The sequence below is a fragment of the Myotis davidii genome, unplaced genomic scaffold (assembly GCF_000327345.1).
Source record: "Myotis davidii unplaced genomic scaffold, ASM32734v1 scaffold236, whole genome shotgun sequence".
Lineage (NCBI taxonomy): Eukaryota > Metazoa > Chordata > Mammalia > Chiroptera > Vespertilionidae > Myotis > Myotis davidii.
The window spans coordinates 227,166-239,388 of record NW_006286981.1 but is presented as its reverse complement, the minus strand read 5'-3'; the positions used below and the strand labels follow the sequence as shown (position 1 = coordinate 239,388).

Genomic DNA, 12,223 nt, shown 5'->3' with positions numbered 1-12,223 from the left:
GCCTCCTGCACATCTCCTACTGGGGATGTGCCCGCAACCCAGGTACATGCCCTTAACCGGAATCAAACCCGGGACCCCTCAGTCCGCAAGCCGATGCTCTATCCACTGAGCCAAACCGGTTTCGGCCTATTATTCTTATATTGCTCTTTCTGATGGAGTCAGATAGTTCTCTTAGAGTTATTTTATTTTTTTATGCTTAATTTTCTCTCTTTTTCCCTTTCTGTCATATCTAGATTTCTACCTGATATCACTAATCCTTTTCTCCATCTGGTCAGCTCTATTTCCTATTCTTGCTATTTCATTCTTCTTTTTTTCTTTCTTTTTTCTTTTTCTTTTTACTGATTTCAGAGAGAGGAGAGTGAGAGAGAGATATAGAAACAGCAATGATGAGAGAGAATCTTTTATCAACTTCCTACTGCATGTCCTCTTCTTAGGATAGAGCTCACAACCCTGGAACGTGCCCTGACCGGACATCAAACTGTGACCTCCTGGTACATGGGTCAACGCTCAACCACTGAGCCACACTGCCAGGCTCTCCAGTTCATTCTTGATATCCTTTATTAAGTTCTTCATCTCCACAACTTCTATTTGTTTATTTTTTTAAGTTTTAATATTTTTGGTAAAGTACTCGTTTTGTTCCTTGATTTGGTTTCTCAGTTCATTAAGCTCCCTATCTGTGTTTTCTTGTATCACATTGAGTTTTTTTCAGAACTATAATCTTTATTTCTTTGTCATTTAAATCACATATTTCCATGTCTTCAAGTTTGTTTTTTGGAGATTTTTCATTTTCTTTTCAAACTGCCTCATTAACTTGGTTATTCATGGTAGTTGATGGATTCCTTCTCTGTGTAGGCATCTATATATAGGTGACACTTCTCTAGCAGATTAATATGAATAGGCCTTTTATTATTTTCCAATAGGTGGAACTAAATCACAAGTTTTTATGTCTGTGAAATCCCGGTGGTGTCACCACAGCCAGATACTGCCATCAGTGTAGTTGCAATTCTTTGGGGAGGGGTGAGCTGAGCTGCGGGAACCCAGCAGCCTTCTGTGTTGTTTTGCCATTTCAGTTACGGTGACATCAGCCATCCTGACATCTGGGAGTCCTCTCTGTGCCCCAACCCTGAAACCAGTCACAGAGTGCACTCTTTGCTCAGGGATGAAATTGATTCTGTAGGACCATTTCTCCAGCTTGCAGGTAGTGTGCTCCATAACTAGATACCAAGGACAAAGGGAGGCGAGCTCTGGGAGGCTATGGGCAACCAAGCTCTATGGCTTTGTTTTTCTGTCTGGAATGTTGACTGGCCTACAACTGCTTCCTCACTCCAGTGCTGTGTCTTGGCCAGGAACCTGGGCTCAGCCACAGCTTGTACTGTTTACTCTTATAGGAATGCTCACTAAATTTCTTTGCTCCTCCTGGCTGAGTGGAGTAGGAGCCACAACTCAATTCCTCCCCTTTCCAGGCCGAGCCTCACTGTGAGCTTTCAGCTGCAGAACTGCAAGTGTGGCTCCTTTCAGCTTCTTGCCCTTCTCACCTCCCTGCCTTCACTCACACTTGCCCACCTTTAGATGTTGCAATGCGCATATCTCTCAGGTGCTTTTGTGCATTCACTATGGAATCCCTTGTACAGTTATAGCCATTCAAATTGTTGAAACTTCAAGGGGAGAAACCAAGGGGTTCTCTCATGCTGCCATTCATCTACCACTGCCTTTATTTTTAGTTAATTAATATACCGTTGTCAAAAGCAGGACGCTTTCATGTACAAACTGACCTATTTTTGCCTAGAATTTTTAAAATTATTTCCCCCTTTATTATGTGATTTTTATATGGATTTTATATTTCCCTAGTTAGGGTAAACTATGATTTTGTTAGTCTTGTCTAATTAACAAAAATAGAACAAATAAGTGTTAATTAAATTCTTATTTTATTCTGCTGGACAGAGGGTCTTTTAAAATACATTACTATAGTTAGCCTACTTACTTTCAAATTGCAATATTTATTAAAGTTTATGGATTAATCAAAACATGTTTATTTTCTTCCTTTTATTTAACCTCTCTATCCTGCCAGGATACATACTATTTTCATGACAGGACCTTTTTGTAAGTCAAAGTACACTCAGTTAACATCACCCATATCTTAGCCCTCTGCATGCCCAGGTATTAGTTTTATATTCCATACTCATTATTTTAAACAAAGAGTCAGAATAGTACTTGTACATGGAGCCATACAAATGCCCCAGCAGTTTAGGTGCATTGTATAGTTCACTTTTGGCTTATCATACATTCTAAAGTAGAATGAAATGTTTTTAATTTGACAAGTCTTTGCTTTTACCTGTTAAATTTTACTTTCAAATTAAACTGATTTTGCTTAGACTGTACTGTCTAATATAGTAGCTACCACCATATGTGGCAATTAAAATTAAGATTAAATAAAATTTAAAATTCAGTTCAATGGTAAAACTAATCTTATTTCAAGTATTCAATAGCCACGTGTGGCCAGTAACTACTATATTGGATATCACATATTATAGAAATGTAGTCATTGCAGAAAGTTCTATTGACAGTGTTGCTTTAAAGATAGTATTCACTAAGCCTCACATTTCTATAAATTCCCACATATTTTAAACATCTCCAAAAATATTTTATGACGTTATATCTACTCTCTAGTTAGTGTTTATTCTTTCCAATTCTGCCCCTGTGACATTTACATCATCATCTTCATATTATGATAGAAGAAACTAAAGGTCAAAAATATTAACCTGGAAGGGGCTTATCTACTTTTTCTAAATACAAAATTGTGATCTATACTTTTCTTATTCTTACAACATTTTCCACTGAATGGATTTTACCTAAGTGCTCATTTATAAATAGCCTATCACTTCTCTTTCTATTTTACTTATATTCACACACAAATTTGCATATCACTCAAACTCAAACTCACTCATTCATTCAATTTCTAAATGAATTTATAAATAAATATACCTTCACAACATATTGGCATCAGCTGAGAAGTTTTCCAATATTTCACATCTTCCAGGCCAAAACCTTCAGGTAATATACATTAAAATATCTTATTTATGTGAACTTTGAATACTTTTAGCATTGATCATGTTACTCATGTTATTCATAAACCCTATGCAATCTGGTAATGAATTGTCAAAAAATGTTTATAAAAGTTTGAAAATCCCTTGACCATCTCTATATTAAATCTACACATTTGTTCTTTTACACATTTTTCAAGATCATTCAAGCACATTGTACTATTTCAAATACCAAAATCTGAGTTTTCTACTGCTTTATATATCACATAGGTAATTAAAATATTTTGAAGAAACCATTTAATCTTCTCTCTGCCTTCCCCATCCAAGACCCAACTCAAGGCAAAATAGGTTCTTCAGATTAATTGAAGCTTTTTCACTAAAAGGTTTACTTATCCTCTACTGCAAATAAATCCTCTGTGCTTTCAAAGAATTGGGAAAAAATGAAAATATTTAACATTAACAAACATTACATTGGCTGAAATTTACCCTCATTTTGATGACGCATAATGCTTAAAGATCTTACCTTGACTTGAAAATCATTATGAAAAATAATTGTCATTATTCTATATATGTGTAGAAATGCTAGTAATGAAAAATCAAATAAATTTATCCAGAATATTTTCAAAAGGCAAGATAAAGTTTTCTATCAAAAATAATCACTGAGAAAAATTGATGTGTCAATTCATTCTTAACTTTTAGATTTGTGTGTATAGGTAAGTTTGTGGCAATCATAATCAGACAGATTAAAAGTAAGTTATAGGGTTGGTTATTGATTTGCAAGTAGTATGGTTGAGTCCCTTGTCTTACCACCGTAGTGGATTAAGGGAAACACTAACAATTGCTGAAAATTAATACACATAAAATGAAGATTCAGATTAATAAACCCTATGCAATTCCAAAATTGCATTGATTAATTTTCTCCACAATACTTTGCTTAAACTTTGAAAAATTAAGATGATGACTTACTCAAATTTTGAAGTACTCTAAGACCTTTATTTTTGTCCTTAAAAAAATGAATTTTCTCTAGCAAAATGTTTTTAAAACGCACCTTAATGAGTTGGTAGTTTTGCACTCCGTTTATTCCTATGTCAGGATCAATGGCCGCTGGGAGAGCAAATCGAGAGTTTATAGCTGAGTTCTCTGGAATTGATATGTTGATAACGGTTGCTGGGAATAATGGTGCATTATCATTTATATCTTCTATCAGAAAACGTATCTTAACCAGTCTAAATATTTCATCTGGCAAAACGGCAACTTCCACTTCATAAAAGCAACGGCCATCCAGCAAGATACCAGTACATAATTTCTCACGATCAATGCGGGCTCCAGTAGTGAAGATCTCACCAGTACCTTCTTCGATTCGGATCAGTGGCACTTCCCCAGTCTTGTACACTAGCTTGAACTTCATGGGAATTTTTAAGGACTTGTGTCGAATTAAGGACAGGTTGAGGTCTTTCAACAAGTCTCCTATCAGGACGTTTTCTGGCATTTCTTCTCGAATGGAATAGTTTTTCTCCTGGGCGCCAGACTGAAACACGACGCATGCTAACAGGACCGCAAATATATACGTCCCGGACAACAAGTCCATACCAGGTACAAGGCTCAAAGTTCGTTGTACCCCCCCCGCAGATAAAAAAAAAAAAAAAAAAAGAAAGAAAGAGATAGAGAAAGAGGAAGAGGAAGAGGAAGAAGAAATTAGTAAAGCTGACAATTAAATGTATGTTTAATAATTACTCAGTTTAATTTAAAATCATTAAACAAAAATAGTACAATCAACAGTTAAATAAACTATCAGATTTTTTAAAAATAAAATATGCATTTTTACATTAAGATGTAAAATGAAACAAGATATCTACAGTTATCTATAATAAGTAGGAAGTTATAAAAGTGTCCACCATTGATAACATTTATAAAAGATAATATTATGATATACCAACTTAGTTAAAGGTAATAAAAATAATTAAAATATTTAATTCAATGGTTAGGGAAAAGTAAAGGAATAAGTTACCAATCAGAAAAATATACTAGTAATCATTATTCTTTGTTATAATATGGATTTCAAATGCAATTCTTCTATTGATAATGAAGATATACAATATTTTGAGTGTTTTGTTCTGGGCATCAAAATGTAAAATCGATCTAAATAACAGAAAATAAAGGATCATGATATATGAGGGGCGTGGGAAGTTTGGATTAAAAAGAAGTCCTTTTAGAGAGGAGAGTAGTTTATATGACAAATACTTAAACATGGGAAAAAATATCCATAAAGCATATTAAGTTTTCCTTCTTTGGACGAGAAGAATAAGAATAGGGATAAATTATAGGGAGGAAACTAAATTTTTGTTAGTTTAACACAAACAGCTGCCTAATAAAACATCTTGGGGGGAAATATAGTTTTCAGGGGAGAATGAGCTCCATCTTTGGAGGTAGTGACAGAAAAGATGCATCACCAGGTTAGCTCTGCGTATTTATGATTTGGCAGATAATATCCAAACATTCAGTGGGAGAACTGGACTAGAAGATAGCTCAACTCTGAGAATTTGTGTTTATACATGGTAGAAAGTAGTCCATATGAAATGGGTTTTCACATCTACACAGTGAAATAAAAATTAACCAACAAAAAGGAAGAACTTGACCAGGGTTTAAAAATAAGAAAGTCATTTGAAATCACTTTGCTGAGTTAAACCAATGAGTCAAAAAACAAACAATCTCTGGCTCTTTATAATCCATTGCTTATTATTTGTAACTCACTAAAATCTGCCAAATTATTTCAGTTCTCTAGTTCTTCTGATAAAATTCAATAAGGAATTTTTATTATTTAAAATTTACAATGTTTTTCATTTTCCTTTATTAATTCTCAGTTTTTATTCTCAACTAGATTTGTTTGATATAGCATTAATTTTGGTATATTAAATACATTTTAATATATAGTATCATGGAATATTTCAGATGTCATTTGTAGTTAATATATAAACACAATAAAATTTTTATCATACTGCAATAAACCCTATCAGATGTTATATGTTTTATAATTAAAGAGGTATTAATGCAGCTATCAATACATTCAGGTGTTTAAAAAAATTAGCTCACAAATAGTTATTTAAAAATCCATTAAGGAAAACTATTAATGCAGACAGGTATGTAATTAAGGAAGTTCTCAATATTTATTAGTAATAAATAAATAATAAAAATTTTAATAAAAACAGAGGACTCATGAAATGATATATCTTGCTATAGGCATAATGGTTTGATTATGCCAGACAATGTATTATGTTAAGTAATTTCCCCACTGTATAGCTGGGCATCTGCATTAAAAAAAATTATTCACATGGACAGGTCAGAAAACAAAAAAGTGGAGAAAAGGACACTTTCCTATTTGCAATCAGTAATAAAATAAATCCATGTGTTAGAACAATTGAGATGATTTAAGTCATAAGGAGAACCAACAAATAAACTAGATAAACTTGAAACATATCACTTTATATTTCTTTTCACTGAATTTTAAAAGTATGTATTTTGGGTTCAACCACTTTCCTGTTTTGAGTGATTGGTGCCATTTACAAAACATTTTAAGCATAATATTAAGCAATGCTATTGCTAAAGAAATTATCTATCTCAGTAAACAACACAAAATACTATTGCCTGTGGTATTTTCAGCATCGTTTGCTCAATGATGAGCATTGGGATTACATAATATAGAAACCTCAAGATTCATTCTCTTGTGAATTATTGGCCTTATACTCCTTTATAAATTTGAGAATAATGTATCCTATTTATACTTACCATTAGTTAATATGCATACATATACATGTGTACTATACCTTGTGACTCTAAGACACCTGAAAAATAAGTGTCTATGTGTGTGAATTTATAAATACCATGCAAACATAAGCAAAAATAAAAATGGGACACTGACAACTGGAATTAAAACTACCACTCTATTCTTGTCTTACCCTTAGGTATTACACATTATTACAACTGGCAGAAGACTACTACAGACCATTTTTAGAAACACTGCATGCATGTTACAATATCTCTACACAAGAGGAGGAATTAAGATAGTGACCTAATTCTAAACGGTCTCCCTCTCCCAACCCATTATAATCTGTCCTGTCCTACCGTTTAATAACATCATCAAATAAAATATTTTAAACTGTGCTTTATCATTCAAAATTAATTTGGAGGTTTTAAAAACCATGGGAAAAAATGAAAAAATAAGACAATGTCATTTCTAAAACTGATATTAAAACACATATTGCAAACCTAAAATGAATATTTACCCTCTAGTTAGTAATTACTATCATGACAGTTTAATCACTTATCAAAAATATTTATTAAGCAATTTTCATATTCCAGGCACTGTTATAGGCACTGAGAATATATTAGTGAAAAAAACAGATAAACATACCTGCCCTCACAGAGGTTATATATGATAATATAAACATTCCAAAATATCTTTATGTTAGTGTTAAACCAATATATAACAAACTCAACTTTGCTATCAGGATGTAAAAATACATGATTAAATAACCTCATTCTCCATTGTTTGATTCCAACCCTTGCATTTTCTAATTGAATATGTATTATTATACATACTAAATTATTTACAAACAAAACAAAAATTAAAATGGATTTTCTTTAAAATTTTGAGTTTAATTCTTTGAATGGCCAATATAGAAACTTAGCTACTAAATATGACTATAAATAGTCACTGCTTGGTTTTATAGAAGCAGGATATATTTACCTCAGATATTCAGGGAAAATATTCCTACACATTTCCCTTTGCTTGGCTCAAATTTATTTCTTTCATGAACAAATGATAAAATAACCTTAAATTTTATTTCACTGTTCTTCCTTACCCCACTCTTACAATAACCTAAGGTTAGCGTGTAAATTGCTAGGACAAGCACAATGAAATCAGATACAGAGAATTAAATTTTTCTACAGGTTTCAATACTGCTGTTTAAGTGATGTTTTCATAGGTAATACATAGCAGTTGGGTAGGCAACAATCATAGTTAGAGGGAAAGAATCATGACAATTAGAGAAAGCAAAAACAGAATCAAACGAAGCAACTCTGAAATTTTAAGATTTGAAAAGCAAAAGTTCAGGTTCATTTTATAGTCTCTGAACAATCTAGTTCTAAAAAAGATAAGAAGGTAGGGGAACTAAATCTCTACTATGAAATTCTAGAGAGTTTAAACCATAAAAGTGATGTTGAAATAGTTGTACAGAAGAATCCCAAGGCATAATTTCTTTTGCATACTTGCTACATTTTCCTTCATTAAAGAGCTGTGTTTAATTTATTTTACACTTAATTCTATAAGAGTGAATGGCTTACATACTACAATAACAAATTCTTTAAAATAGTACCAATTTAGGTATTACATGAAAATAAATATCTATATGTTGGCCGTAATCCTAACTCCACTTGGCTGCCATCATTCTAAATACTTTAATGTCTCTTTAAGTAAACAAACAAACAAAACAATAAACAACCACAATATAGTCACTTCTAAGTTATTGTTCTCATGCACTGTCAAAACTTCTTTCACAATCAGGGGAAATGTTAAGGTGGTTCTTAAGGTTTACAAGAAAAAAATCTTAGGACTTTGCAAGAAAAGAAACCATATCTGGAGAAAAACATACTGGAGAAACTACTACATTCAATATTTTCAAAGGGACTGACCACAGTGAAAGTGGGGGAGGTGCATCGGTGTCCTCTTTGACTTAACTATTTCCTATGTATTCTTAAACTTGAATTTTCAAAATTAAATATTTAATAAGGTACTTTAATTCCATTAAACAGGTATTTTTAAGAATTTTATTCCACAATGGACTCATTGATTCTATTTTATTTTTTATGGATCTAATTTTAACGTTTGTGTCTAATCTTCTCTAAGAAGTGGATTCCATCAGTGTTGCTTCCTTCTATAAATGTTTATATTTTATTGTTGTTTTCAAACCTACAACCCTGTTGGGTACAGGATGATGGTCTGACCAACTGAACAACACTCCCCACCTAGCCACGGATATATTCTATTGATTCATTCTAACACTCCACAAGAATTCTGTAACAGGGTTTCAAATATGTTAATAATCAATGCTTAATCACGCTTAAAAATACTTTATGAAAGTTGCTCTTTTATACTAACTATTCTGGATTTTTATGTATGAATTAGGGAGATTTTGTAATATGGGATTATTATAGAAAGAATTATATTCCATATGGCAAAATGCTCATCCATTATCATATGTTTTTATCAAGTTGGGGTGAATTTAATAATGACTACTTCAGTATATATGAATTATTTTAATATATTTGGTCATTAAGTATAATATCATAATAAATAAATCTTAGATTCACCAAAGGTAAATGGATAATTTCTATTCTGTATAGCATTTTAATTGCTCTAAGTGATTTCAAATCACTTATTTCATTTAATCTTCATAACAACTATATGCTACATGTGAATATCTGCAGGTAAATATTCATATATTAAGTTTTTATATCAAAGGGCATTAATTTCACATGCTATAAATCCTCTAGATGATCATGTTTTCAGAAAATAAATAAATGGTATACATTTTTGAATTTGCTGTGAATTTGTTAAATAACTTATTTTTATTTTTATTAAGGATATGTGATTACTTTTATTCCTGTTCTTAAAATAATCAAAGAGTATAAGTTTAATGAGAAAAAAATGGTAATGACTTTAGTATAATTTTCATTTGTGGCAGCTGCTAATTTATCAAAATCATGATGTAATAAAAATGACAGTTTAAAACAAACAAAATATACCACCATAATCTTGGAAATGGTGGTTGGAAACTAGAAAAATTAATCAAGGTAAGATACTAGTAATCAGAAAATGGTGTCTATCAACTTATGTCTCAAAGATCAGGGAGATGACTTTCACCTTTATTAGCTGCATTCATTCACCCAGAAAGAAGTTCTTAGAAGTTCTTCCTGGTAACATGAGTTTGGGGTGACATAATCCATAAACATCAGGAGCTACACATCACAGGACACTGAGCAATAATGATGTAGCAACATTTTAAAAACTGATCTTGCTACTTGGTGTATCAACTGCTTAATAACAGGCACTTCAGACTAAAGGTTTAGCAAAAAAAAAAAATCCCTTATTTTTAAAATTCTTATTCTTTTATTCATATTTCAGTATTATTTCTGTGATTTTCATTTTGTGTCACTTCCAAACCAAAACAAACTGGATGGCAAAAAAATTTGCACCAATGAATAAATGGATAGAAAAACATTTGAACAATAAATAGGACTGATCAATCTCAGAGGGAAGGCAGAGATTGGTGGGTGGGAAGAAATTAACCAAAGAACTTATATGCATTTATGAATAACCCATGCACACAAACAATAGTGTGGTGGAGGCATGGCGTGGGGGTTGGGGACAGGCTGGAAGGGGTCAAAGGGGGGGGGAGAGTACATCTGTATTACCATTTCAACAATAAAGATAAATTTTAAAAATAACACCAATGAGTAATTGGATAGAAAAATATCTGAACCATAAATGGGTCATATACAGATCACATATTGATAAAATTAATTTAGGATTGAAAAATAATTATGCAGAATTTTGGCTTTAAAAATGGAATTAGCATTTATAGTTAAATTAAACACCATTTCTGATGTGTTCTTAATTTCTACAAGGAATTCATATTATGCGTTCAACTTGGCTTTCAAGAAAGAATCATGTCTATAACAGATACAACTCAAATGCATTTACAAATAGCTCATACAAAGCCAAATTATACATGTTTGTATTTCTACTGTTTTTACTTTCTATTTTTTCTAAGTTAATGCACAAAATGTTTTGTTCATTTGGCAATATCATTCAAAGGGATATTTCAACTTTGTCTTAACTCATTTTAATGCCAAATGTAAATGTAATACTAATCATTAAAACTCCAAGTTGGGCATTCAAAAACAACTTGCTATATTGGAGAAATCCTAATTTTAGAGAAGGTCTGTTTGGTCCTGTTTCAATATTATTAGCATCTTTCAAAGTGTACAGAATGAATAATAAAAAGTGGGATTTTTATGGGTAAAAGCCTACCTCATACCTGATGATTTACCTCTATAACATAAAAACGTAGGTATAGAGATTTTACCTGGGGAAAGGTGAGGTCTGCAATCCAGGTTGGAGAAAGAAACAAGCGCATGGGGGAAGTCTGCACCCCACAAAGTCCGCAGCCATTTGGGGCCAGCATGATCTGTGAGTGTGGAAGGGAATCCGCAGGGCTGCTGGCAGAAGGGAACTCTAAAAATCAGCCCATAGCTAGACAGGGAGCAAAAAGGCAAACTCAGATTGTACCAGTGTGCAGGCTGCTTAGTGCTAGGGGAAAAAAGACCTGCAGTAGAGATGTTTGGAGAATTGTGAGCAGAGCTGGACTGAGAGAGAGAGAGAGCTACATAACTAGACACCTGGAGAAGAGAGATCATGGGGACATAAAGGTACAGCTCGCAAATGAAAGAAAAAGAGGCATTAACAGAAAAGGAAGTAAACAAAAAGGAGGCAAGCAATATGTCATAGAAACAATTCAGATAAATGGTCATAAGGTGGCTGAAAAGAATCAAAGACAAATTCAACAATATGTATAAGATCCAAGAGGAAATGAAGAAGAACCAAGAAGAAATGAAAAATAACATCACTGCTATAAAGAACCCAATAGAAAGCATCAACAGTAGACTAGAAGAAGCAGAGGACTGCATCAGTGAGCTAGAAGACAAGGAAGGAAAAATATGCCCAAGCAGAGCAGCATCTAGAAAAAAAAAAAAAAAAAAAAAAAAACTTAAAAAACAGGAGGAGAGCACAATGGAACTTTGGAAAAACACAAAACAAAACAACATCCACATAATAGGGGTGGAAGTAAACAAAAAGGAGGCAAGCAATATGTCATAGAAACAATTCAGATAAATGGTCATAAGGTGGCTGAAAAGAATCAAAGACAAATTCAACAATATGTGTAAGAAACAAGAAGAAATGAAGAAGAATCAAGGAGAAATGAAAAATGATATCGCTGCTATAAAGAACTCAATAGAAAGTATCAACAGTACTCTAGAAGAAGCAGAGGACAGCATCAGTGAGCTAGAAGACAAGGTAGGAAAAAATACCCAAGCAGAGCAGCATCTAGAAAAAAAAAACTTTA

At 32.6% G+C, this 12,223-nt stretch overlaps 1 protein-coding gene across 1 annotated transcript; it reads right to left on the bottom strand.

Annotated features, from left to right (window-relative positions):
• Positions 1-3,990: 3,990 nt before the first annotated feature.
• On the bottom strand, positions 3,991-4,659 carry LOC102759360 (protocadherin-11 X-linked-like). Its single transcript, XM_006758937.2, has one exon. The coding sequence runs from the start codon at positions 4,627-4,629 to the stop codon at positions 3,991-3,993; it is 639 nt and encodes a 212-aa protein (XP_006759000.2). The 5' UTR covers positions 4,630-4,659.
• Between the last annotated feature and the right edge of the window lie 7,564 nt (positions 4,660-12,223).

Coding starts and splice junctions, on each gene's coding strand:
- LOC102759360 (XM_006758937.2), bottom strand. CDS start 4,629: ATGGACTTGTTGTCCGGGACGTATATATTTGCGGTCCTGTTAGCATGC.